Raw genomic sequence first — 27,765 nt, forward strand, 5'->3', positions numbered from 1 at the left:
CATCTCAGACAATGTTTTCGTTTTTTAAATTAAAAAAAAAAAAAAAAAGATTCTAAATCTCGGTGGAAGACCAGCTTAGCTGAGATGTCGAGAATGATGGTGAGGTAATAGGAGACAAGAGGCCGATGTCTGCCAAATGCATGTACATGTTATGTGCATGTGTGCATATAACTTACAGTGTCTGGAAACACTTAATGGCAGGACCACTGAAGTAGATGTCTATACTGTGTGTTAAACGTACCCCATCCCTTTGTTGGTGCTATGCAAACGGTACCGTTACTCTCAGAAGATTAAAGAACGTGTGGTCAGTAATTCTGCATCACTGAGTACAGATAACTAAGTTAAAAATATAACACTGCAGACAAAAACCCAAAACACTTTTTAATTTAAAAATTAGAGCAGCAGTAGAATTGGTAAAAACAAATGTGATCTTTTAACTGTCAACCTTGTGTCGGCTGTCATATCCAGAGGCAGAAATAAAAGCCACATTTTAGGACCTCTGCCTCATGGGTATCCATACTACTTCAAAGATAGTAAGTTCACTTATAAGTAAAATATTACTCTAGGTACAGCACTCTGCATTAAAACTATCAGAAGTACAACATTAAATCTGAATTTTTAAAAATAGACTTGGTCACCCTAAAGAATAGCATTCTGAATAGTTGATTTTTATACAAGGTGACTTCATTCCTGAAAACTCTTGCTGGTTGACCACAAAGTAAAATCAGAACGCATTATTGTACACTTTATTTAAAACATTTTAATGTCTTTGTATTTATTACTGGATCCTTTAGTGACAGCCTCTCACTCTGTAGCTCTGGCTAGTCTGGGATTAGATGTGTAGATCAAGCTGGCCTAAAGCTCATCGGGAGCCTACCCCACCCACACCCACACCCACACCCTAACCCCATCCCACCCCCACCTCTGTCACCACTGTTGGGGTTAAGGGTGTTTGCCACCATACCTGGCTTCTTTTTCCTTTTTAATGTCTTAGAGACAGTTGACCCATGTTTAGCTTTTCTCTCTTTGAGCAGTATAGTCACTCTGATAGATTCTCTGATTTTTACACTTTGACAGATTACCAAAGCTTTACCTGTGTGAATTCTGTCTTAAATATATGAAGAGTAAAAATATTTTGCTAAGACACTCAAAGAAGTGTGGATGGTTTCATCCTCCAGCAAATGAAATTTACCGAAGGAAAGACCTTTCAGTATTTGAGGTAAGCATGTGTAAACACAACACCCTCTTTTGAACCCTAATATTCCTAACTGTCGATTGTATACTTGTGTGTGGATAGCACAGTGCATATTCAGTTTTGGAGTTCGACCTGCTCTTTGAAATCGCTCCATGGCATGCATAGTCCTCTAACCACATTAAGGAGCCGTTAGCCTGGTGAAGAATTCTTACTCCATCACATCAGCTCTTTTGTCTTTTTCTACCAGTGAATCAGTGATCTCCTCGGCTCTTTGTAAGTTCCACATTCTGTGGCAGGAGAGATTAGCTTTGTTCAGCAGCTCCGGCCAGTGTCTGGCGGGTCTGCCCCTTCCCGGGAACTGAGTAGTTAGCCTAGCCATACGTACGTATCTGCTTAGCACACGAGCACCTGTGCTTCTGTCAGTCCGTCCAGCGCCTGCCAGGGTGGACAAGTCCTCGGGGCGGGATCCCAGCAGATGTAGGGACTCTTCCCGGTCTATCAGGAATCCCTTGTGCTCACGCGGGGGGTTTTAGGTTTCTTGAAGACATTTATACTCTCAGAGCTGACGTAGCGGAAGGCCTGCCTCGCCTTCACTGTCAGGTGCGCTTCTGCTGCAGGCAGGCACAGGGTCTCGTTTCGCTGCGGCAGTTGTCTGCTGAGGCCTCGGAGCCTCCTCTCTCGGGCCTGTCTGTGCTCGCCTTCACCCTCCCCACTACAGCCGCACACTTGCGTGCCTTGCTGTGTGTCGTCTTTGTTACCATCGTGGTGTGTTGTCTACACTTCAGGGTCTCAGGTCAGCCTTTCTTCTAAGCAGACATGATACCCTCCTTTCTGAAAGCCAGGGTCTCTCTGTGAAAATGCCCATGTTCCCGTGTGTTCCCGTGTACCGTTCTGCTGCACCGTTGCTTTCTTCTCTGGCCTGCAGCGTCTCCATTGTCAGGAAGGGAAGGTCGTCTGTTTCTCATGTGCCCAGAGCCTTCTCAGGTTCCCCCATCTCAGCACTGTCAGTCACTGCAGCCGTGGGTTCTTCCTTCCCACAGCTTCCTGCTCTTTCTAGTGAGCTTGAAGGGCAAGTGGAGCTGTTGGTGAGGCTGCGCTTTACTTCTTATTAAAGGCCAAGCAGCACGCCTGACATTTCAAGCTGACTAATATATTGTATAGGGACTGTCGTGTACATTTTAAGATGTTTAGCAACATCCTGCCATCTACCTCCCGGTTGCTGGTGGTGCTGCCACTCCATTTCTGACAACCAACCAAAAATGCCTCTGGTCATAGCCACATATCCCTGAGCAGAAATCGGGTGGGAGGTGGGACTGGCTCCTAGTGAGCATCCCTGGTACGAAGGAAAGCCAAGTACAAGTTACCCCACTCGCTGTACCGTTAGGATGCCCCTCCGCTCCAGCAGCCCCAAGGAGGCGAGGTACAAGGGTTGGTCTCTGGAGCCTGATTGTGTCTGCCTTACTGTTCGCTCCTCCTCCTGACCAAAAGAAAACTGAAGCGACTGCTCACTTTGTATCCCAGACAGCAAACACATTGTCTGCCTAAGTAATGACTGACTAAACCATCCTGAGCGAGCCTGTGTGGACGAGCTAATCTGTCAGGAAGCCATCTGGGTGGGGTAATCAGTCTTGTTAGGCACGTGTTTGGAAAGCACAGGGATGAAAGTCGCCCAGAAGGGTAGTTCATTCATAACTGAGAATGAGGAGGAAACCCTCAGGCCCTATTCTAGCATCGTGATTGAAGGTATCAGTTATGGAAAGGAAACTTTGAGATCTTTTCCGTGACTCAAACACAAGTAAACAGCAATCACAGATGGCGGGTTTCCTGAGTCTCTTCTGTACCTGTCCCTTTCCTTAGACTCTGCTGAGTTTTCTGTGGTTGGCGTTTTCATTTCTGTTTCTGATGCACAGATGCACATCTCCATTATTTTCTGTGTACAACATTGTTTCTGAAAGGACCATACTCCCAAATACATCAAAACTTCCTTTAATTAAAGAGAGAATTGTATCCTCAGTGCCAGTTGCCTATATTCGAATATGTTGCTATGTGTGGGACTAAGGTTCTGTCCAAGGGAAATAGTTATATGAAATCTAAAAATAATTTGTGCAGTATAAGAACCAGTATGGTCCACAGGAGACCCGGGAGTGGTCAAGTTCATTGTTAAAGAGCTCGGGTTAGCAAAAACTGTCTCCCCTGAGAAGAGAGTGGGGTCCATGCGGCTCTCTGTTGCAGCAAACAACTACATTTGATCAAAGACACTGCTGTCTGTGCCTTAGCTCCTGTGGAGGCCTTGGTGTCCCAGCTTGAGTCTTTTATTTTGAAGAGAGTAGACTTTAATCATGGTACTTACTGTAGGTGTAAATTCACCTGACTCTGTAAGTATTCCCAGCACAGACATTGTGTCTTCTCCAGTCATATTAAAATGATACCAACATGGTTGCCTCTGCTGTTAATCCATACTTCTTAAGAATCAGTATAATGCTGGCAGTTCGTTTATTTTATTTTTATTTGAAGTCCTTTTGAAAATAACAGAAATTTGACATGCATGATGAATTTTTTGTTTCTTCAATTTTCAGATTTACTTGGCTCCAATTTAAAAGTAAGAGGGCATGCCTGATAAACTTTAACTCATAATAAACTGCAAGTGAAACTGACTTTGCTAGCGTTGCTGTTTATTGAATGATCTTAAGGAGATGTTAGCTGTCTTGAATTTACCTTAACAAGAGGAGAGATGGAATTCTGCAAGTAACAGCTGTTCCCTGGTTATAAGCCTACAGGATCTAGAGATAAAGTTATACATTTTAAAATGATATACAGAAGAAGCAAGTTTATTTCTAATAATACATGCATGTTAAATAATGTTGTCTGTTTCTCTCTTGCTAGGTTGATGGGAATATGAGCAAAATTTATTGCCAAAACCTTTGCTTGTTAGCCAAGCTCTTCCTGGACCACAAAACATTGTATTATGATGTCGAGCCATTCCTTTTTTATGTCCTTACAAAAAATGATGAAAAAGGCTGTCATCTGGTTGGATACTTCTCTAAGGTGAGCCAAGAGCCAGCATGACCTTCATTCTCTCTCGCAAATGTTTTTAGTGGAGCTCAGTTCTTTGAACAGGGTTTTGGGTTTTTTTATGACAATAATTTGAGTAAGTGGTTCACGTTTCTGAAAACCTCAGCTTTTTGTTTAAAGCTCCTTTGAAAAGACAAAAACAAAACCCACCAAACAACAACAACCAAAACGGTGCCTAGGAAGTATTCAGAGGACCCGAGCACCACGTGCGGTGCTGACAAGCGACCATGTGACATCTGATTACCACCTCGGAGACTGCCGGGCAGCTTTGATTTCCAAATGTTAAGCTTCTTTAAAGTGTGGGTGCACATGAAGCTCTCCGTGATGTAGCACTTACGACCTCAGACTCTCTGACTCCTTTCCTACCCTCGGTGGTCAGCGGTATCCAGAGTGTTAGAACATTGCTGGGGCTAGGGGCTGCTGAGATGGCTAATGAGAAGGGACCAGGGCCCTCTTGGTAGGAGAGGACTAACTCCCAGAAGTCCACATGCATACATGAATCCCCACCTTGCCCCGCACCCTGCATCCCGCACCCTCATGCCCCTACACACACACACCAAGAAATAAATGTAATTTAAAAAGCCAAAAACACCACCAGCAATTGATGGCCAAGCTGTTAGATGATGGTTTCCCACCACTGCCTCTCATGATCCGTTCTGTAGTTTTTAAGTTGTAAAGAAGTCTTGCCTCTGGGAAAGCGATCTGTCTCTAGAGTCACCATGGGGAGGAGCTTGCGTACTAAGGCTTAGTGGCTCATCTTTTCATCGCTTCAGAGCTCTCCAACTTCTGCTCAGAAACTGCTATTGATAACTCCTACACGTGGAAAGAGAGCTATTTTTGAACGTGTTTGCCAGGTGTTGAACTTTCCTTGGGTGTGCACCTAAGAGAATGGTTACATAAACAGAGACGGTAATTATCCAGACGCCCAGCAGATGAGTCACTTTTATTGGACCTGCTTTTCTTTAGTGTTCATGAAGCACTTCATAGAAGATATTTTCACAGGGGATGAGAAGCTACACTGTCTGCCTTGTGCGGTGGCCTCTACTCCAAGTGCTCAGAAGGCTAAGACCAGGGCTCACAGCTGTGGTCAGCCGAGACTGCATGGCAAGGCTGTCCCATTACATATCCCTTGGTGACCCACCCCACCCCTAGACACATGCGCCATCCAGAGGGCCTCCTGTCTCAGCCCTAGGCATATAAGTGTGCAGCTATTCTGACTGACTGTCTGTCTTTCCATCTTCCCTTCCTTCCTTTCTTTTTTCTTCCTTCCTTCCTTTCTTCCTTTTTTTCTTTTCTTCCTTCCTTCCTTCCTTCCCGCCCTTCCTTCCTTCCTTTCTTCCTTTTTTTCTTTTCTTCCTTCCTTCCTTCCTTCCTTCCTTCCCTCCCTCCCTCCCTCCCTCCCTCCCTCCCTCCTTCCTTTCTTGGTTCAGTGATTAGTTTGTGTTTGTTTCTTGAGGCAGGATCTCACTGTTTAGCTCTGGCTATGCTAGACTTCACAGAGATCTGTCTCTGCCCCCTGAATGCTCAGATTAAAGGCTGCATCACCACATCCACTCCCCATCCATTCCAGACAAGGGTGTCTCTGTCGCTTAACAGCCCTGGCTTTACTGGAACTCTCTTTGTAGACCAGGCTGGCCTGGAACTTACCAAGAAAAGCCTTCCTCTGCCTCCCGAGTGCACGACCATGCCTGGCCCCTTTTTTATGTGGATTTAAGCCTCCTGCTCTTGGAGGCCCATGCTAGCACAGCAGGCACTTTTCCTATTTACTGGGCTAGCTCCCAGCCCAGGAACATCTGTTAAGAAAGGAAAGCGGATTGCTCTTGGATTATATATTTCAGTGAACTCTCACGGGTGAGAAGAGTTTGGACAGAGAAAGGACTGGCATCAAGGATATAAATCCTCAGTGCCCAGAGTACATCTCTTTTTAGATAGAGTGACCCATTTATCTTACTTTGCACGGTAAAATTAATTATTTGAGCCTTTACTATTGGCGTGCACATCCAGCGATGGTCAATTTGTCTTCTGTAGAAATTCCACTCTCGTTACTTCCTCGTGCTTCAGAGATCCACAGACAGCCACGAGTACACAGAAGTTGGGGACTCATCCTCTTTCATTCTGCCCTTTAGACTTTTCCACAGTTTCCTGTGGTCTTTGAAGCTGGTTTGTTAAAGATCTGAGTGCTCTGGAGTGATCCTCTGATGGGGTTCATCTGTGAGCAGCCTCATTTGTGGTTTATCCTTGGCCACAGCACTCATTGCCTAGAAGCCTTTTCCAGATCTTCTCTGTATAGGTTTTGGTGGTGTCTGTACTGTGCATACAATATTGCAATTGTGAATTCTTTAGTTCTTAGAGCTCTCCCTCTACCCAGACTCCCTCCTGGTTATAGACTGTTGGAAGGAATTCCATCTCAGTATTGTTCAGAGGCTTTGGGGTTTCTCAGTGTCTGTTTCGTTGTTTGATTTTCCTGGTTTGAGATGCAGACTAATTATTTCTCTGCTTTTTACTTGGCCTTCTGATTCACGGGGACACTCGTGTGTCCATCCACTCACATGTCCACAATTCCAGTACCACTGGGGAATTTGCTCAGAGGCAGAGAACAACTCGCCATTGTACAGTTGTAGATTATCGTTTAGCAGGGCTGCCCGCCAAATCCTAGCTTACTCTGCTGGGTGGACTGCATGGTGTATTCTCCCTCTCTCCAGCTGTATGAGCAGGGAGAGCCATCACTCCCTGCTATGGGTCCTTTTCACTCTGCACACATTTCCTAGGTTCCCCATTCCCATTTATGTTCCTAACTTTGTAGAATAAAGACGCAGCTGAGGAGCATAGAAGAGTGGATGGCTGGTCGTAACTTGATGGTCTGCTTCGCACTGCAGGATTACTCATGTTGGTCTGGACCCAAGCCTCTGCCCGAGCTCAGTGGATAGTTTTACAAGGACGGTGGCCGGTGTAGGAATGGCCCACGCGCAGAGCTCTGACTTGCTATGCTTCTTTTTCCTATAGGAAAAGCTCTGCCAGCAGAAGTATAACGTGTCCTGCATAATGATCATGCCCCAGCACCAAAGGCAAGGATTTGGACGCTTTCTCATTGATTTCAGTAAGTCACATGCTTTACCTACCTCCAGCTGACGGCTGTTACAGGAAACTGTGCCACGGAAAGCTTTAGTTGACCTGTCGTCGTGGTGGTGTGTTTTTGTAATCGGCCCATAATGGGTCTTCTGTTCATAGTTACACGAGTTAGGAGATCTTCCTCACATGATAGTTTTCCCGCCACCTGCTTGCACTCTAGGGAAGTGAGACTAGATCTGGCCACAGTGCCCTTGGCTCCGAAAGCCATTCCCGTGCTCGTTAGCACCCGTAGATGATTGTTGGTGAGTGAAACACAAGCGATTGTTGGTTACAGGAGTTTGTAGCTTTCTCAGATTTTCCAAATAATCTTTGTGGAGCAGAGGAGACCAGGGATAAACAGAGACTGAACCTAAAGGAAGAAGCCCTGCTAGCTTCCTTCTGCTGTTACAGAAGTCGATCGTAGCGAGCAGTTTCTCAGGAAATGCCCGCTCTATATGGACTTGCATCTCCTGAGCCTGTCTGGGTAAAGCTGGATGCTTGCAGTAGTGCAGTGGCTGTGCTCCGTGGTAGGTTATCTTTTTCACCTGGCTTAATTTATATTGGATCAGTAAACCACCGTAAGGATGAGGCTGCGATTGGAGAGAATAGAACCTGCGGTGAGTCGAGTGCCCTGTGGTGACGTCTCTGACGGTGAGACGGTCTGTCTCTTAGAGCCCCGTGGACTCGTAGATTGTTAGCTGGATAAAGGACATTTGAGCATATGCACAGAAAATCCAAGACCTTCCGGGGAAATGTGCTGTGAGGGTCAAGGAAGCATGTCGACTCTAAGACTCTATTATTAGATTCTGAAATGTCAATGTCTGCAGATAAAACAAATGAAATTTAGACTAGACTGATTTTGTATAATTTATTGACACAGAAATATAAAATTAATATAAAAGAAATAGTTTGAGTTGATTATTTTTATACTTTCAGATAGTATTTCCAATTATTAATTTATTTTCTTCGTCTTACTGTTCTGGCCTACTTATCCAGGAGACTAATTGTACCAAGGAGGGCTGTATTGGCTCCTGTTTTTCCTTTACACACTCCTAGCTACAGTCAACTTCTTTTCTTCTTTATTTTTCCTCGTTTAAATCAAATCGTTCTTTGGTGCTTTCATACTTGTACACGATAAACTGATTACTCCTCCCCTGCCCTCTCTCTCCTCCCTCAGCCACCCCACCTTGTCTGCTGCTTAATCTTTTCCCTGCATTCATATCTTCTTATCTGTGTCCCTCTGGGTTTGACCAGGGCCATCTGTGTGACTTTAGTGCCTGGTGGTATACAAGTGGGTACACATCTGAAGGCCGTCATTACATGAGTTTAAAAAAATGCTTATTTTTTCCCTTCTTGCTTCTGTTATATTGGATAAGTAAGTGTGAGGTTGAGGGAACATTTGGAGAGTTGATTCCAGTCATCTAGAGGCAGTAGCATGTGAGTTAAATACCGGAAAGGCAGGCTTAGCTATCTTGTTCAGGAGCCTTTTAGAGTCGCCGCCCACACGAAGCTCATCTCTCACTGCACTTTCTGGGGTGCGTTGCAGTCATGCAAGCCCAGGACTGTGACAGCGTCCCTGTGTCTCTAGAATGAAGGGACCCTCCAGCATACAGCCCCAGAGTGCCTTTAAGCTTTGTGACTCAATAGTTTGCTTCTCTTCGTTCTTTTTCTTTGCATCACCTTTCCTGACATGGCCTCTTCTTAGATGCTGTCTTTGTAAGTTCTTGTACCGTCTCAGCCAGTACAAGCCTGCTTAGACCATCCATGTTAATCCTTCTGTGCTGGACAACAATAGATCATGCTTCCAAGTTACCGTGACCTCCTCGGTTAACTTTTTGGATCAGCATAGTTCCCATGACGATCTGTATTGGATGTGGTTTTGCTGATACAAAGACATCTAAAGTAATGCCTAAATTGTGAAGGAGCTGGCACCCCCAGCTCAAGCTCCAAGTACAGTGGTCACGTTTGCATAGCATAGGCTGGCCCCTGGCCGTGTACAGGAATGGACAACCCAAGTAAACAGCATTCCCTTTAAGTGCTAAAACTATCCTAAAGGTCAGCGTACAACATGAGAAGACAAGGCTGGCTTGGACTTTGTTTCCTTTGAGACCAGGTCTCACTTTATACTTCCGGCTGACTTGGAATTCACTCTGTAGACCAGGCTGGTCTTCATCTCCCTGGGATCTGCCTGCTTCTGCCTCCCACGTGATAAGATCTGAGCTGTTCACCACCATTCCTAGTCACCACCCGGTAATTCCAGACAGAACTAGAGAATACAATAGAGTATTTTCTGGGACATTTGAGGCCATTGTTATGGATGCCACCCACTGGATGTGACCAGGCTTGGCAGCCAGACAGTCTTCTTGTAGAAGCCTTGGCCTTGTCTCTCCACTGGAGTGCTTAAGGCTTCTTCGTTGAAAGGGAGCCTGGGGTGTGGCTCAGTGGTAGAGCTCTTGCCTAACAAGCATCAGGCTCTGGAATCAATCAGTCCCCATTGGCACTGAAAGGGGCGGGGATGGGGATCAAAGGGAATAGGTACTGTTCCCTCAGAGTTTTACAGTACTCACAAGAAAATGGAACAGGTGTAAGCCCAATAAAAACTCACTTTAAAACCAGAATTATTCCTTGGCTGACCATTGTAAAGAAGACAGGGTATGCTGTTGAAAAATTAATAGTGTCTCCTTGGGAGTCACTTAAAATAATGGTAGATAAATACCTTTCCAGAACCATTTGGATCCAGGCAGTCACTGAGGGAGGAGGGGAAGGAGCACTTAACATCTCATCAATTTTGTCTCACAGTTCAGTGCCTGGGTAAGAAAGATAAGAAGGGGTTAAAAGGTTTCTAAAATATGTTCTGTTCCGTTAAAGGAACCCTTAATAGTTTGGGTTCCATTGTGTTAGATACGGCTCAGTGGCGTGTGTGTGTGTGTGTGTGTGTGTGTGTGTGTGTGTGTGTGTGTGTGTGTGTGTGTGTGTGTGTGTTTGCATGTGTGTGTGCGTGTGTGTTTGTGTATGTATGTTTGTGCGTGTGTGTGTGTGTGCATGTGTGTTTGTGTATATGTGTACGCGCGTGTGTGTATGTGTCTGTCTGTCTGTCCGTCTGTCTGAAGAGTGCAGGTACAGACCTTGGTGCTGTTGTCCAGTATAGTAAGAGGACTGATGGGGTTGTCCATAGACCTAAGTGCTGCCCCTTCGTGACGTCGTCTCTTGTTTCTGGCACAGCTAGTCTGGGGTTTGTCAGAGCGAGGTCTCCCAGGAGGCTGTTTGAACAGCTATTCCAGGGTGAGTAAAAGGTGCCCGAGAATGATATGCACAGGCTGGAGGTGATGTCATATGGATTCTGAGATCTCCTCTCTCTTAGTCAAGAAACTTTAAAGCCCTCCTACACACAGTCAGACAGCTCCCCACCCTCACCAGACATGTCAAGACTTCAAAGAAGCCCACTTCCCACAAAACTTCTGCTACTGGTTGCCTCCCACGGACCAGGAAAGTAGCTGTTCTTCCCACAGGGTACAGCGAGGCGCTGGGGAATTAGAATGGTGCTTCTTTCTGAGCCCTGGCCTGCTCCTACTGGTAGAGCTGCCCAGCAATACCTCATATATTTCACTGTTTCTCTCTATTTTGAAAGAAAATTCAGCCTTGAGAGAAAAGTTACAAAATGCCTATTTTCATGAACTCTTTCTTTACCTGGGTCCCCTGCCCTGCACGCTGGTCTTTATCATGTCTGTTCTTTTATTCTCATGATCAAGGTTATGTTTTCAGAGAATCAGATCAACTGTACAGGAGAGGAAGCTATAGCTGTTCACCTGCACCTGGACTTTAGATACGGCTCAGTGGTGTGTGTGTGTGTGTGTGCGCGCGCGTGCGCATGCGTGCGTATGTGAGACTGTCTGTCTTCTGTTTGAGGAATGCAGGTACAAGACCTTGGTGCCGTTGTCCAGTATGCTTGTTCCCTGAATTGGGATGAGGATGAACTCTGTGTGTTAGTCCATCTTTAAAGATGCTCTGCTGTGTGTCCCATAAACTGTCAAAACCAAGAAAACCCCTGTCCTCTTGGCACTCCATCAGTGAGTGTGCCTGATTCCAGTTCCGTCTTCCCAGTGTCCTGCTGTCCTTTTCTGGGTGAAATGCCTCTCAGTGTGGGTTCCCATGCCACATGTGGCTCTCACCACATTCAGTCACTGGATCCCAACATCTGGTGGTATTGGTGGGTTTGTCTTCATTTTATTTCCTTGGACATTGTGAAGTGTATGACATGTTCCGTACAGCACTTGCCTTTCCCTTGGGGCTTCTCTGACATTTCATCGGCATTAGATTTGGGTGGTAAGCTTTGGGGATAAGTACCAGAGAAACTAAGGTGTGTCCTCCTCGGTGCATAAAATGTGCTTACCATGTTACGAGGTGGTACCTGCCAAGTCATTATAATTAGTGTCTGGTAAGAAGATGCCTTGAAGTTATGTAAATACCATTTCTCCCATTTTTTTCCTCCTAGTTTCATTGATGTGACTAATTCTTTTAAATCTGGTGTTTGGAGGCGGGGCCTCATGTAACCTAGGCTGTCCTTTGACTTCTGGCCCTCCTTCCCCCATCTCCTGAGTTTGGGATAACAGTGTGTATCCCAAACTCCATTCATGATTCTGACCTAAAAATGATTTTCACAGGGGCCAGAGGGATGGATTGGCAGTTAAGGGCACTGGCTACTATTGAAAGAACCCACATAGTGCCTCACAACTGTGTGACTCCAGTTCCATGGGGATCCAGGCCCTCTCTGGCTTCTGTGGGCAGCAGGTGCCTCCATGGTACACAGACAGACAGATGTACATGAGGCACAACATCCATCCACATAGGATGGGTGGGTGGGTGGATGGATAGATGGATAGGTGGGTGGATGGATGTGTGGATGAGTGGGTGGATGGATGGATGGATGGATGGATGTGTGGATGGATGGATGTGTGGATGGATGGATGTGGTGGATGGATGGATGTGTGGATGGATGGATGGATGATGGATGGATGGATGGATGGATGGATGGGTGGATGGGTGGGTGGATGGATGGATGTGTGGATGGATGTGGTGGATGGATGTGTGGATGGATGGATGGATGGATGGATGGATGGATGGATGTGTGAATGGGTGGGTGGATGGATGGATGTGTGGGTAGATGTGTGGATGGATGGATGGATGGATGGATGGATGGATGGGGTGGATGGATGGATGGATGGATGGATGGGTGGGTGGATGGGTGGATGAGTGGGTGGATGGATGGATGTGTGGGTAGATGTGTGGATGGATGGATGTGTGGATGGATGGATGGATGGATGGATGGGTGGATGGATGGATGGATGGATGGATGTGTGAATGGGTGGGTGGATGGGTGGATGAATGGACAGGTGAGTGGGTAGACAGACAGATGGACAGACAGGTGGGCAGGTGGATGTATGGATGGACAGATGGATGGAATGTTAACCATACTGAGAAGTGTGCAGACCTCTGTCCCTCCCTTTCCCACAGGTCACTGGCTGCACTTATCTCTAGCTGCTCCCTCCTCTCCTCTTGTACTAACAAGCACCTAGCTGTGCACTTCCTTACTTCTTTTTTTGAATAAAACATACTACACTATAGCCTTTTGGACTCTGTTCTTTAATTTTTTTAGTCTGTATTAGGAATCACTTGATGTAAAAAGAATCTCTTGATGCACATCCTCTGGATACACACGGTTGACTCACCCATCCCTATGTGCGTACGAGCAATCTCTAGTACTGTGTGCACACGTGCGCTCGCCGGTGTGGGGTGTGTGTGTGTGTGTGTGCGTGTGTGTGTGTGTATGTGCGTGCGTGTGTGTGTGTGCGTGCGTGCTCGCGCGCGTGCGTAAGTATCACATACCCAGCACACATGGAGGCCAGAGACCTTGAGATTTATTTCCTTTTGAGCTGCATGGGCTCCCTCAGAGGTGTCCCCCAGGAGCTAGAGTTACAGGCGTGGGTGCTGGGAACTGAACTTGGGTCCTTGGGAGGTGAAGTAAGCATTCTTAAACCCTGAGCCATACTTGGCTCACTTCTTTAGTTGCTTATCTGTCTCTAGCCTTAGTGATTGGGATGTCTGAGGTACACTCCCCTGAGTATGTGAGTCCCGGCCACTAATGTGGAAAACTCTTGCTGGTGCATGTTGACTTGTGGGCCAACAGTAGCTATCTGCAGCATATCCGTGTATTCAGAGCTCATGACAAATTCATGTGCTAACAAGCCAGGCTGAACTTTGAACTCCAAACTTATGGAACTGACATGGCCCAGAGCATGACTCCATGAGCTCGCGTGTTAGATGTTCTGGTCACGACAGGCAGGTTAAAGACTCACGTAGTCCTGTGCTCAGCAAGGGATCTATATGAAGGAAAAGCCAGAGGTTACTGGGCATGCAGTGCCACTCGGTCACAGCAGCTGTAGTAAGGACATCGAGGGGCGGTGTGTAGGGAAAGGAGGCTGAGGAAGGGGACTTTGGAGTTTTCGGTGCTGACTGATGCTAGCACAGCTGTGTGTCACGTGAACTGTGCATGTGATCTCAGTCCTCACAGGGAACTACGAGGAAAGTGACCCAGAGACCAGAAAACCGTCATAGATCCTCAGCTCCCAAAGGAAAAGGTGTAAGAAGTATACCTGGAGGCCTGGGGCTTAAATGGAATTTTTAAAAAAATGAGCTCAGGCCTGCCAGGGTGCTGCAGTGGGGAAAAGTGCTTGCTACAGACACCTGGCAGCCTGAGTTTAGTTCCTAGAGTGGAGGGAGGGGAGATCCGAGTCCAAAAAGGTATCCACTAACTTCCATGTACACATGCATGCACGCACACACACAGCAAAGGAAATTCTAAAACGCAGTGGGTTTACCCAAGAATGATGGCCCATGTCTGTTGTTCTAGGCTGAGGCAGGGATTGCCTGCTTGGACTACAAAATGAAGACCCTGTCTCAAAAAGACCCAGAGCATAGAGAAGGGAGCATAGGGAAGGGAGCGGGGAAGGGGCGTGGGGGAAGGGAGCGTGGGGGAGGGGGGTGGGGAGGGGGCACAGGGGAAGGGGGCACGGGGAAGGGGCGCGGGGGGGGGGGGGGGGGGCGGGGGGCGGGAGGGGGGCTGGGGGAAGGGGGGGGGAAGGGAAGGGGGAAGGGAGCACAGGGGAAGGGGAGCATGGGGGAGGAAGGGAGCACAGGGAAGGGGGCACGGGGGGGGGGCACAGGGGGAGGGGGCACAGGGGGGGGAGGGGGCACGGGGGGGGGGCACGGGGAAGGGGGCACTGGGGAAGGGAGCGGGGAGGGAGCATGGGGAGGGAGCATGGGGAAGGGTGGTTGGAAAGCTTGGCTTTCCAGAGCTGGGGACAACATGACTGGGGTGTTTTAAACTGTAAAGACTAGGACACGGGGACTCTCTCTCTCTCTCTCTCTCTCTCTCTCTCTCTCTCTCTCTCTCTCTCTCTCTCTCTGTGTGTGTGTGTGTGTGTGTGTGTGTACACATGTATATATGTGTTAGGGAATGCTGACAAGAAAGATTGAAGTGAAAGTAAAAATATCTGGGTGCAATTTTTATTACAGAGTCACAAAAGACATTTAGTGAAATTCGTCACACTTTCCTGCTAAAAGACTAAAAGCTCACTAACTAGAATTACAGACTCCAGAGTCAGCAGGACAAATGGCTCAGTGGTATAATGAGTGCTTGCTGTGTGACCCTGGTGACCTGAGTTCAGTCCCAGGGACCCGAGGGTAAAGAGGGAACCAGTTCCTAAAAGTTACCTTCCGACCTCCATGAAGATGGGCTAATGAGCATTTTTAATTAAAAATATTTTGTTTAAAAATAGGCTGCTTCAGGGCTGCTGAGATGGATCAGTGGCTTTGAGCACATTCTACTCTTTCAGAGGATCCTGGCTCAGCTCTCAGCATCCACATAGCCTCTTCACAACCTTCTGTAACTCCAGCTCCAGGACACCGACACCCTCTTTTGGCCCCGGGGCACTAGACAATCCACATGGTGAACAGACGTGAGTGTAAGCCAAACAGCCACACACAAAATAAAAAGACAGGAGGCGAGGGGAGACAGCTGCTTGCCGCCCTGGTGCTGCCAGTGCTCAGAAGCAGTAAGATCACTTAGGGTTGGAGGCCAGCCTCGTCTCTATACCACGTTCCTGGAAAGCTAGGCTACACAGAAGACCCTGTCTCAGACATGGAAACAAAAGCGAGTAGGCTGCTGTTCTTAAAAGAGCTTCCTCATAGGTAAAGCAGAACTTCAAAATGTTTAATCAAAAATTTCAAATGATTTCAATCTGCAAGAAACTGATTTTTTTTTTTCTCTTTTTCAACTAAAGCATGATGCTGGCTTGTGTCTTGTAAGGAGTAGCTCTGTTGTAGCAGAGCTGTGTGGACAAGTGAGTGCAGCATTGCGACACACTGACTTTCTCTTAGGACCTATCCTAGCCATGCACAGCCACGCTGAGAGACCACATTTCTCCAGTGAGGGGTTCTGGGCATCTTTGCACATCAGGGTGACTCGGGCTGTACTCATAGGCGACCCAAGAATGGGTCCAGGTAGATGGAAGTAGTTGAGGTAAGCAGGATTACATCGCCTGTTGTCTTGTCCTTGCAGCCTTACCCTGGAGCCAGGTGTATTCCCCTGCGCATGATAGGGATTGTCATAAAGCTCCCACTAGGGGGAGCAGTCACAAAGCTCCCACTAGGGACATTCCCCACCCGTGCAAGCATGGTCAGCTAAATATTACAGGGCATGTTTAGAAGGAGGTGCCTGGTTCTGACGGTGTTGTCTGTGGAGCAGTTGACTGCACGGGGTACTGCCCAGTTCACACACTCAGTGCAGTTGTGCTTTCTTACCCTTTCAAAGGTACTGACCGTTACAGAAAGCCCGCTGTCCCAGCCCACAGCCCACAGCCTGTGTGGCTCGTCTCTTCCCAGCGATGCCGGTCTGCCTGCCCTCTGAGGTCTGTTGTTGGAATGAAGGCTGTTTCTTGAGCTCACTTAAGTTGCAACAGAAGGATCATCGTTCTCAACTACCAGTCTTGGGCATAGAGAAGAGAGGTGTGACTGTCACGTTTGCACTCAGTTGGTTGAGGAGATGCTTATCTTCCCTTTACTCTTACCAGATAGTTCATATCTTGGCACACTTGTTTTAGAAGGAAGAGTCCAGCATTAGTCCTCAGAAGCTGTCAAGCCAGCCCTATCCACTCCGTTTCTCTGCCACTCTTCCCCCTGGTCAGCACAATCAAGGCAATGATTAAAGAGAAACAAGATGTCCTTGTGAAGTGGTGTTAGGGTCCTTCTAGCTCTCAGATAGGGGCCTCTCCCTTGACTCTTGGAAGAAGTTGGGTCAGCCACTGTCACTAGACTTGTTTTGATCTGTGCCATTAAGTGTAATGGTGACATTTTCATAGCGTCTAGTCTGTAATACCACAAAGTAATGCGAGCATCTTTCCTTCTCTTCTCATTGTAATAAGTCTCTCTAAAAGCCTTTGCCACTGCTGTTTTAGTACACAGTGCTGATCTGTGATACTTTTTAATATGCTAAAGATAGTATTGAAGTTGAAAATTGAGTTTGTGGGGGTTTACTCGGAGGTTGACTGTTACTGAATACATTGAAATGTGTGGCATGAGGCAGTGTGGCCAGTGGTTTATGTATCTCTTTTCAAAGAAACTAAGTTTATCATAAATAAGAGCAAATGAGTAGTTTGTACAGAATAGTGTGTAGTCGTTGTCTCAGTGAGAACACTGGGAACGTGAAACGCGTCTGGCATCTCATTTTTTTCTGAATGCTGCTTGGGCTTTACATGGTTCAGACCTCTCGAGGCTTTGGCATGGGGTGGGTGCTGTGTGATCTTCATTCAGACTGCTAACCAGTGGGGCATTCGCAGTGTGTCAGGTTGGAGCCCACTATGGACAAATTCTATTCAGGTAATCAGTAAGCATCAGCTGGCGGTGGCTTCCTGAAGACAGGAATGTTTGCAGGGTTCAGTGCCCAGCCACAAGCACAGTGCTTGTCACATAAGGCAATAAAGATCCGGTAAGGGAACGAGCGAATGTCTGACTCTGCTCTTTCTACCGCTAGTAGCACCTCCCAGTACACCCAGCCAGCTCTGACTGACAGAACCAGCTCTGACAGAACCAGCTCTTGATCTGAGATTTCTTCATAGCCTTCTGTCTTGTCACATGGATACCTTCCTTCTGCAGACATGGCTTTGGCCAGGCTTTAGCCAGGGTCGCCTCGGTGACCCAGCCAGGAGGGTGCAGGATCTTGTCCTTGCTGTGGGGTGTCAGACAACAGGGTTCGTGACTCAGCTCTGCAGTGCTGGGCGTGAGGGGTTCATGAGGCTTTCACTGGCCCAGTTATGGTGTTTGTGAGGCAGAACAAGATCACACCAGCTTTGTTCTTAGTGATTGAAATTAGTGCTCTCCTGATTTTGGTTCCAAGGAAACTGTTACCCTTAAAATCTAGTAAAAGCAGCAATGGGCTTAATGTTTTGTTTTGTTTAAGTAAAACACAATCTACTATAAAGGTTTGCTTACCTCTTGAGGATAATTTTAATAATGCCGGTGACTTGGTCAGAATGTGGTCAGAAGGCGGTTGTGTTTTAAAGTACATAAAAGTAGTTGAGTGGATTAGATAACTTTATTATTTATGTAACTCTTTGTCCATATTGAAACAAATGCACATCACAGTTGTACTGTAGAGGAATCAGAAATAATGCTGATAACACCGTGAGGAAGTGTAATGCCGTGTACCGGGGACCTAGGTAGGTTGAGAGGGGGTGTCCTGGAATAGGGGTGGGCCAGGTGGCTGAAGCACCTGGTGCCAAGCTTGAGGACCTGGGCTCTGATCTCTAGCATCCCCACAAAAGCTCAGCAGTGGTGCACGCCTGAAACCTCAGTGCTGGGGGAAGGGAGAGGCAAGGAGAGACGGGGAGACACCTGGAGAGCTCAGGCTGGTCAGCCAGATTCTCTAACACGCACTCGAAAACATTCTTGTCATTCTGAGAAGTAAAGAAGTAAAAGTTATTAGGAATATATAACCCAGGAGTTACCTTAAAAGCCTCACTGGCAGTAAGTTAATAAAGATAATTATAACTGATTGAAACTTGTCAGATGTTTAAATTCAGAAGTTTATGGTGATACTGAAAACTGAACAGTGAAAAGAACCATTTCAGTGTCTTAAAGCTGGTAATTGAAACATCTATCCTGTCTCCCTGTATGAGCTGAACCACTAAGTGACCACGTGATGCCTGAGGAAAGTCTGATCTCCCAGAGTTACTGGGTCCATGGATGATCTCCCAGAGTTACTGGGTCCCTGCACTGGACATCAGTAACAAAGAGGAGCAGACAGACAGGATCAAGCTTCTGCTCTCTTGCAGTGGAAATGACATAGAAGAATACGCTGAACAATAATACAAGCATGCCACTAGGGGAGCCCCAAGATAGGCAAGCCACTAGGGGAGATTACCCACAGATTGCCCAAGATTACCAACAGATAGGAAAGAATATGGGGTAGAGGGAGAGCCTGAATATTTTGGTGATAAAGGAATTATTATTGTTGTTGTTGTTGTTGTTGTTGTTGTTGTTGACTGGAAAGGTGTGTCAGTCAGTGGTTAATGGCACTGGCTACTCTTTCAGAGGACACAGGTTCAATTCCCAGCATCCACATGATAGCTTACAACCATTTGTAACTCCAGTTCCAAAGGATCCAGGGCCCTCTTTAGCCTCTCTTAGCACCAGGCACACATAACACACCGATATGTGCAAGGGACCGTTCATAAAATAAATACATCTAAGCCAGGTGGTGGTGGCACACAGCTTTAATCCCAGCACTTGGGAGGCAGAGGCAGGCAGATCTCTGAATTTGGGGCCCACCTGGTCTGCAGATCAAGTTTCAGGACAGCTAGAACTACACAGAGAAACGCTGTCTCAAGAAAAACAAAAACTAAACCTAAAAGTAGTAAGAATAATAAAAACCTATCAGGGATTGCTAGAGAAGGGCAGATAATGGTTACTTATGAGAGAGAGGGGAGGGGCTGTTGTGCTAGGTGACAGTCGCAAGGGCACTTGCCCTTTGGTAATCCACTAAGCTGTACGTTGTTGTCTGCGTTTGCTGGAGGCAGGTTTTGTTTGAAGCCATTGTTCAATGGGAGGTCACAGACTACCCTATGGCCTTTGTTTTATGGCTGTAACTCTTAAAACTGGACTCTTAAAACTTTCCTATTTATTGGTGGTATTACATCAGCAGTGTTGTGAAGAGAGGGTTTTTCCCCTCTACTGCTCTACATAAGTACACAGTGCCTGGTGCGGCACCAGCTTCCCATCAGCCTTTGCAAAGCTGTCTGTATGTGAGGCAATTGCTCCGAACATCACCTACACTCAGATCCTCAAGTGTTGAATCTCATAGAGAATGGCCTTCCTTTAACTTCTGCTTCCACTCTTAAACACGATTGAAGACTGAAGGGTGACGAAATAGAAGATTCAGATAAGAAATACTTCTCTGGGGGCTTGAGAGGTGGCTCAGCAGTTAAAAGTACTGGTCCCTCTCTCACAGGACCTGGATTCACTTCTCAGAACCCACATGCATCTCACGACGCTCTGTGACTCCAGTTTCAGGGGATCCAGTTCCCTATTTGGGCCTCCATAGACACCAGGCACTCACAAGGTACACAGACATAGCATGTGGGCAAAATATTCATACCCATAAAAATATATAATAGCCTTACATTTTTTAAATAATAAGAAAGAGGTGTTTTTACCATGAGGTAGAAGGCCAGAGAGATGAAGCTGAGACATTACAGCCTGGACACTCTGTTTATCACGCTCCAGAAAGAACAAATATCGCCCTGGTGGACACTGCAAGTGTGAGGGGTGCCCTTTCCCCCTTTAGAATGCAGGGTCTATGCGCTTACGAAATATGGACATTAAGAAAAGAGCGCTTACAGAAGAGAAGATGGGGAAGAAAGGGTTAGCTTGCCAGCATGAAGCTGTACTAGCTGAGATCAGTGAAGGCATCCAGAGTATACCTGTGGCTCGCTCTCTCTCTCTCTCTCTCTTCCTCTCTCTCTCTCTCTCTCTCTCACACACACACACACACACACACACACACACACACACACACACACACACACACACACACACACACACTCTGCCCTGTGCTTTGCCCAGTGCAGGATCTCTCCCCATGAACTAAAGAGGTTAATCGTGTTAAGTACTGTGGTAGAAGGTGCGTCAGAGGACTCCGTGCCAGCCTGCCTTCCACCCTGCAGCTTTTCCTTTGCCTCCAGTTAAAAACTCACAGAGCATAGCAAGTGTTCTTAGAGAAGAGATAAAGTGAGTGGTGCTTGTGACTTTGTTTTAAACGCCATTTAGAATACAAACATTTTAAAAAACTCTTCCCTGAAGAGAAGTCACCAGGTTTCATCAGTGCTGGGAGCTTTTCAGAGAATTTTCTTTGAAATACCTTCCTGTGGAGTCTTCGTAAATTAACCTTCTTTGACCTCATCGCTCACAATTAAATAGCTGCTAAAGGGTTAAAAGCAAGGAAAAAGTGACTGTGTCTCTCAGTCTGCACTGCTCTGCAAATTGCCCGGGGAGTTTGCTTCTATTCTGCAGCAGGGTAATTATAAGAGACAGTTAGATAATTTACAGCTCCGTGTACCTGTCTGTAATCACACACCTCCACCTTGGTGTACATACCCTCCTGAGAGTGTGCCGTCCTTTGCTTTGTAAATGATTACCACGTGGTCTCTTACAGCGTAGCATTGAACTGAGTTCTCAGTAATGAACTTCAGCTGTTACCATGTATGTGTGAGTTCCTGTTATTTACGTGATTCGTGGCTCTTAGATTTAACAGTTGGCCTGGTAATGAACAAATTAAACTCCCTGAGATTTGTCTCTAGCTAATATGGAAAGCAGAGTCTTGGGCATCCTCTGAACACAGTAGAAACTCAACCACTGAAACCTAGCCTGCACGTTCCAGAACTTTGAGAGTTGGGTTTTAGTAATAGCAGTGTCAACACAATACAGAGATTCACGGGAATGATAATTGTGATATTATAGCTAATGCTGTGTTCATATTAATATTGTGTTACTGATGCCTCAACTCTACTGCACCCACTGTTAGAGTCGGTCTGAACAGCAGGCAGAATTGTACCCCATGCAAGGAATTCAGAAAAGTAGTCTGCAAGCTCAGAAAGCATGGGCATCTCCTAATAAGCTGGGCACAGGGTACATGATCCCTATGCCAGGGCACGGCAGCCTGCCCCTCCATAGCAAGATTCTGTCTTTAAAACAGTTCCAAGGCGTGTGTGGCAGTGCTTGCCCTTAGTTCTGGCTCCTGGGAGGTGGAGGCAGGAGGGCTGGGAGCTGGGAGCCAGCCTGGTCTACAAAGTAAGTTCCCGGCCAGCTCGGGCTACAGGTGATACCGTTACACAAAATAATAATAATAATAATAATAATAATAATAATAATAATAATAATAATAATAATAAACACTTGTTATTGCTTCAGTAATATATGTAGCTAAAAACCCTTCTAGTACGACACAGCATATACATTCTTGTTTCTCTCACAGAAACATCTAACACAGCCATACTTTAAATGTTTTAAGTCCCTCTATGACCACTGACTGGCCAGGTCAGCCAACCACGTCCCACCCGACCCTGGTCCCACACCCAGCACACTCTGTCCTAGTGGCAGTCGGCTGAGCAACTACCCTCCCACACTATTTATTGTCAGAGCATTGTACCTCAGACTTGTTCAAAAGCCCTCAGCATGTGCATGAGGGAGGGGTGGAAGCATTTGTCTCGCTAACCTGGGGACACTGAAGATGCTTCTGAGCCTTCCATCTTAAATGGCCTGTCAGCAGATCAGAGGAAGGGCTGGGCTTTGATTCTAGAAAGTTGTCTCAAAGACTGACAATTCCCTCTTGAGATATACTTTGTTTGAAACAAAGGGAAAATGGAACGAGATTTGTTCTTCCTCTTCCTGAACCCATGCTGTACACAGTCTGTGTTTGCCAGGTAGAAGCTAGATCTCTCGACCTGAGTGCTGGGGTGTGTGTGTGTGTGTGTGTGTGTGTGTGTGTGTGTGTGTGTGTGTGTACACCCATGAGAGACAGACAGACAATATTTGGAGAGTTGTAAGAGAAAGGACTGGGAAGGAGAGGGAGAAAAGGAAATCAACTTACACTTCTAACTCCAACCGCCCTGTCTTCTAGAACCTGCGTTGTGTCTTTGTATTATTGGGTATTGAGCCTTGCCTCACACATGCCAGGTAAGCACTTTACCACTGAGCTACACCCCCAGCCCACCACATCCCTTTTAACTGTTGGTGTCAGTGAGTTGCCTGGGCTGGCCTCAGACGATTAATCCTCCCATAACTTTCTGAATAGCTGGGATATACAGACTGTGCCACCAGGGTGGCCTCCTAGTCTGATTCAGAAGCAGCGACAGCATCCACAGTAATTAAACATCACACACACATGCACGCACACAGACACACACACACATGCACGCACACACAGACACACACACGCATGCACACACACATGCACGCACACACACATGCATGCACACACACACACATGCACGCACACACACACACAGACACGCACACACACACACAGACACGCACAGACACACACACACACACACACACAGACACGCACACACACACACAGACACACGCACGCACACAGCTTTGTCGGGCTAGCTGGGATCTGTGTTCATTGGACTCTACTAGCTTCGCTGTCCAGTGGTGGCACTCACAGTTCTCACATGCAGTTCGGTCGGGGCATCTCAGCACCACAGCGTTTTCAGGCGTGTTGCACTGCAGGTGCACACAGCCATTTGATGAAAGTGCGCGCTTCACACCAAGTGTGTGTGAGTTTAGTGAGAATTGAAAGTCATGTAGCTTTTCAGTAGGAAGTTCTCATCAGGATTTTGTATGTGTATGTGAGATTTTTATTCAGGTTTCAACCTGGATAGCAATTTAGGGTACTTGTTTTGCCTGATATATGTTATTCTTTAGAATACTTTTTTCAAAGTCTTTAGTGTGAAGAAAGTTTTTTTAAAAGAAGAAATTGGTTTTAAATACCAGATTATTTCTTACCTTTTCTCTTTCGTAAACCTTTGCTCTTTCTAGACTATCCTAGAATTTAAAACAGTGCTGTTGCGTTTACTGTGTGAGGTGCACCTGTGGAGATGAGAGGACAACTTGTGAAAGTGGGTTTTCCTACCGCGTGGTGCTCGGGGACTGCACTTACCTGCTGAGCGTCTACCAGAATTTAAAAGCAGCCTTTTCCCACATCCATCTCATCAAAAGTGGGAGCTCCTCTCCTATCTCCCAGTAAAGTCGCTTCTGCGCACAAATCAGAGCTTGCCTGGTATTTGGGAACAGTAGTTGACCTTGTAAACAATTTGGTTCCTTCCAAATATGTTTATGTAAACATTTTAAAAATGGTTTAATTTTTAAAATTCAAAATGATTTTAGTTTGGTCATAATGTGCTTTTGGTAGAGGATTCATCTCTCATTCTACATCTTTTCCTGTATGTATCCCAGTTCCTTACTTCCCTAACAAGGAAATTATTAATTGAATTCATTTCACATTGGTCATCTTCTCAAGAAAATAATCTAGCACTCAAAAGGCAGAGGCAGGCAGAGCTATGTAAGTTCCAGGCCACCAGGGCTATTACATAGAGAAACAGTCTTGAAAAATCAAGACAAAAAAATTCCTCTGATACCCTGAAGCAGAATATAGCTTGCAGTGACACATACCTTACTCTAGCATGCAGTGACACATACCTTACTCTAGCATGCAGTGACACATACCTTACTCTAGCATGCAGTGACACATACCTTACTCTAGCATGCAGTGACACACACCTTACTCTAGCATGCAGTGACACACCTTACTCTAGCTTGCAGTGACACACACCTTACTCTAGCATGCAGTGACACGCCTTACTCAAGCATGCAGTGACACATACCTTACTCTAGCTTGCAGAGACACGTACCTGAATCTAGCTTGCAGTGACACGTACCTTACTCTAGCATGCAGTGACACGTACCTTACTCTAGCATGCCGTGACACGTACCTGACTCTAGCATGCAGTGACACATACCTTACTCTAGCATGCAGTGACACATACCTTACTCTAGCCGACTGTGCTGGTTGGCTTCAGCCATCAACTTGACACAGCTAAAGCCATCCAGGGAAGTCCCCTCGGAAGGATTACCCAGATCCGATTGGCCTGTGGCTGTATCTGAGAGATTGTCTTAATTAATGATCCATGTGGGAAGGCCCAGCCCTTTCTTACAGGATTTGTAAGAAAGCTAGATTAGCAGCCCGGCATGGTGGCGCATACCTTTAATCCCAGCACTGGAGAGAGAGGCAGAGGATCTCTGAGTTCAAAGCCAGCCTGGCTTACATAGTGAGCCAGGACAGCCAGGACCACACTGAGAGACTGCATAGACAGAGAGGACCAGCCAGCACCAGCCAGCAAGCAGATAGGACAGCCAGGACCACACTGAGAGACTGCATAGACAGAGAGGACCAGCCAGCACCAGCCAGCCAGCAGCACCTCAGCAGTGATTCAGCCTCGGGCCCTGCCCTGACTCACCTCAGATGAACCTCTTCTAGACTGCAAGCCGAATAAGCCCCTCCCCCAAGTGGCTTTTGGTCAGAGTGGTTTCTTCCCAGTTACAAAAGAGGACACTGGGACACACTCGGTCCCCAGTTCTGTCTGACTGGGAGATCCTCTGCGAAGTGCATCCCACACCCTCTTTGCTAACACTTTACCTTCTGCTCACAGCTCTCACTAGACAACATGCCCACCTTTGGCCTGGTATCACTGATGTACCCCTTCAGAATTATGGTTTAAAGGCAGTCCTCTAGACTTTTGCTTAATACTCAGTCTGAAGTCCAACTGTCCTGGGGAAAGCAAGAGTTGAGATTTAATGAGACAGACATGAAGGTTTGTTAGAAGTCTGGATATGATTCTAACATGCAGCTATGGAAGAAAACCGTAGACCAAAGGACAGGAAAGGGAGCTGGGGTGACCTCCCACTAAAGCAGGTGGTCAGCTATAAAGACACCAGTGACCCTCACCTCAGTGTGGTTCTGCCTCGGGGATTTGTCTCTGACCCTCAGACTGCTTCCTTGCAGCATACCATGGATATGCAGCACCCTCTGTGACATAGTGGGAGGAGGGTAGTCCCTTTTCCTGCCATCTGCCCTAACTGTGAGTGTATATTTAAACACCACATCTCCCCTTGGCAACTGATGCAGATTGAATACTACCTCCCAGAGCATCCACAGTCACCAGGGAACCATCAAGACTTTTTGACAAATGCCAACATGGTCTGTAGGCTTGGACACGTGTACTACATGTCACCAGGGAATCCTGTCTCCAGTATAGGCCTCCCTTTGGGAAGAACATGAAGACCATTCCTCTCGGGAGTAGTTGCTGGGCAGTGGTGGACACTCAGTAAAGAGAACTAGTAGCTTTGTTCCACGTAACTGAGGAAGAGCATAGCAGTGAGTGCTCTTCCAGGAAGCTAGTGTGTCTTCAAGATGTCTGCGGCTGAGAAGTGACTCAGCCAGCAGACCTTTCCCAGAGACATGCTGTCTCCACCCCCTCTGTTCTGCTTCAGGCCATTTTCCCAGGACACACTCGGGTCTTCTAGAATATGCAAGTCTTTGTTATATTTGTCTGGGGAGCTTGTGGTTCTGTGAAGCCTCAGGCAGTCACTGTGTTTGTAGTTTGATGGGCTAGTTGTTTCTTCAGGGTAGTCATTGAAGTTAAATACTTGACAGCCAAAAGGAATTTGGGAACAAATTATGTTTGCTGGGAATTTTCAGTAGTTAATTTCTTGACTATTCCTTAGGCCAAAGGGAACAGGGCTTTTTCTTTAATTAAATTTATATCTGGGTGGCAGAAGACTTCTGAGACAGTAGGATGGTCTGAGGTATCTCAAGTTCGTCCCAGTATGTCTCCAAAGAGCAACTTGACTTCTTAATTTCCCCTACGTTAGGGGTTTTTAGTCATCTAAATGATGGCCCCTAGACTGCATCCCTTCGTTATGGTGAACAACCCTTAATGACTACTCTTTAAGTCGGACGTTAGTCTGTGTGTTCTTTATTAACCCACGTGATGCTCCCAGTAACCTGGAGAGATGAGTGTGATTGTTAACCGCGTGGTCTGAATGAGGATTCAGACTTACACAGAGATGAGATAAATGCCTTGGGTCACAGAGCCGTTGTGACCTGAATGGTGGGTCCTGAATTCTGCCACACGGCTTGTAGCTCCACAGCCTGTGCTCCTGGCCTCTCGTGAGCTATCACAGTAGATTCTGTAGATGGCGGTTCTGAAGTCTTATGGTCTCAAAGTTCGTATTAGTCATATAATACAGAGAGTCTCACACTACAGTCCAGGCAGGCCATAGTGTCATAAGTATTCCAAAGTAACACTGGTTTTCCTCTTTAACTCTTCTTCATTCATGACTACAGAGTAGAGTTTTCCAAAAATGTCATGACCTGTGGTAAACACAGCAGATGAGGGACCAACGCAGACACTGACTGGGGTGTAAAGTGTTTATAGTTTTAAATGCAGGGAAGGCTTTTTATTACCTAAAATTACAATAACATAATAAGGTTTATTGCTGTCTTAAAATTAATAAATGTCACTTCTCCGTAAAATCAACAGACAGTCTATAAACAAAAGCTCCTTGGAGTCTTAAATAAGCATTTAAAATACAAAGTTCTGAAGCCAAGCTGTCGTAGAGCCCCCACCAGTATGTCTCAGCAGGTACAGTGGTGGAGGCCTGGTTACAGATGCATGCTCTCGCCCCACTCTACCTCCTAAGTTGGAATTCCTGTTGTAGCCAGAGTTCTTTGGTTTGTAGTGACTCCCAGGCATAGAACAGAGCAATCAGCCACTCATCGACTCTAACTAACCCCCACAGCCTGACAGTCCATTCTGTTCTGTTCTCTCCCAGCAAGGAACTGATGGGCCCTTACTTATCTCATTGTGCATTCCGCATCTCTCCCACTTCACAAGCCTGTTTACCTAGCATAGCAGCTCCAGAGCTGGCCCTCAAGGCCATTGACCTTGAGTCACCTTTAGGGTCTTGTCAGAGCACAGGTTGCTGCTGTTCTAGTCATTGGTGGGTGTTTAGTCTAGTTGTTACAAAATTACGCTGGACCCAAAGAATTATGGTGAAGAGTGTCTTAAACTTCGAGTTTCAAGTCCAGTCTGTTTCAAAATGTCTCCTTTGAGAGGCATTCTCTGTCTTTTGGAAAGGTCATCCTTCATACACTCACCGGGTCATTTGGAACAGGGTTCACTTAAAGAAACCAACTTCAGGATCAGCACTGA

At 46.5% G+C, this 27,765-nt stretch overlaps 1 protein-coding gene across 7 annotated transcripts in view; it reads left to right on the forward strand.

The window, feature by feature from the left end:
• The window catches only part of Kat6b (lysine acetyltransferase 6B), a 169,202-nt gene that overhangs the window by 125,752 nt on the left and 15,685 nt on the right, over positions 1 to 27,765 (forward strand). For all 7 annotated transcript variants that reach the window (XM_032917785.1, XM_032917781.1, XM_032917780.1 and 4 more), the window contains exons 10-12: positions 1,078 to 1,219; positions 4,079 to 4,240; positions 7,271 to 7,364. In XM_032917785.1, coding sequence (XP_032773676.1) covers positions 1,078 to 1,219; positions 4,079 to 4,240; positions 7,271 to 7,364 — 398 coding nt within the window. The remainder of the gene's footprint in view (positions 1 to 1,077; positions 1,220 to 4,078; positions 4,241 to 7,270; positions 7,365 to 27,765) is intronic.

Source organism: Rattus rattus, chromosome 12 (genome assembly GCF_011064425.1).
Source record: "Rattus rattus isolate New Zealand chromosome 12, Rrattus_CSIRO_v1, whole genome shotgun sequence".
NCBI lineage: Eukaryota > Metazoa > Chordata > Mammalia > Rodentia > Muridae > Rattus > Rattus rattus.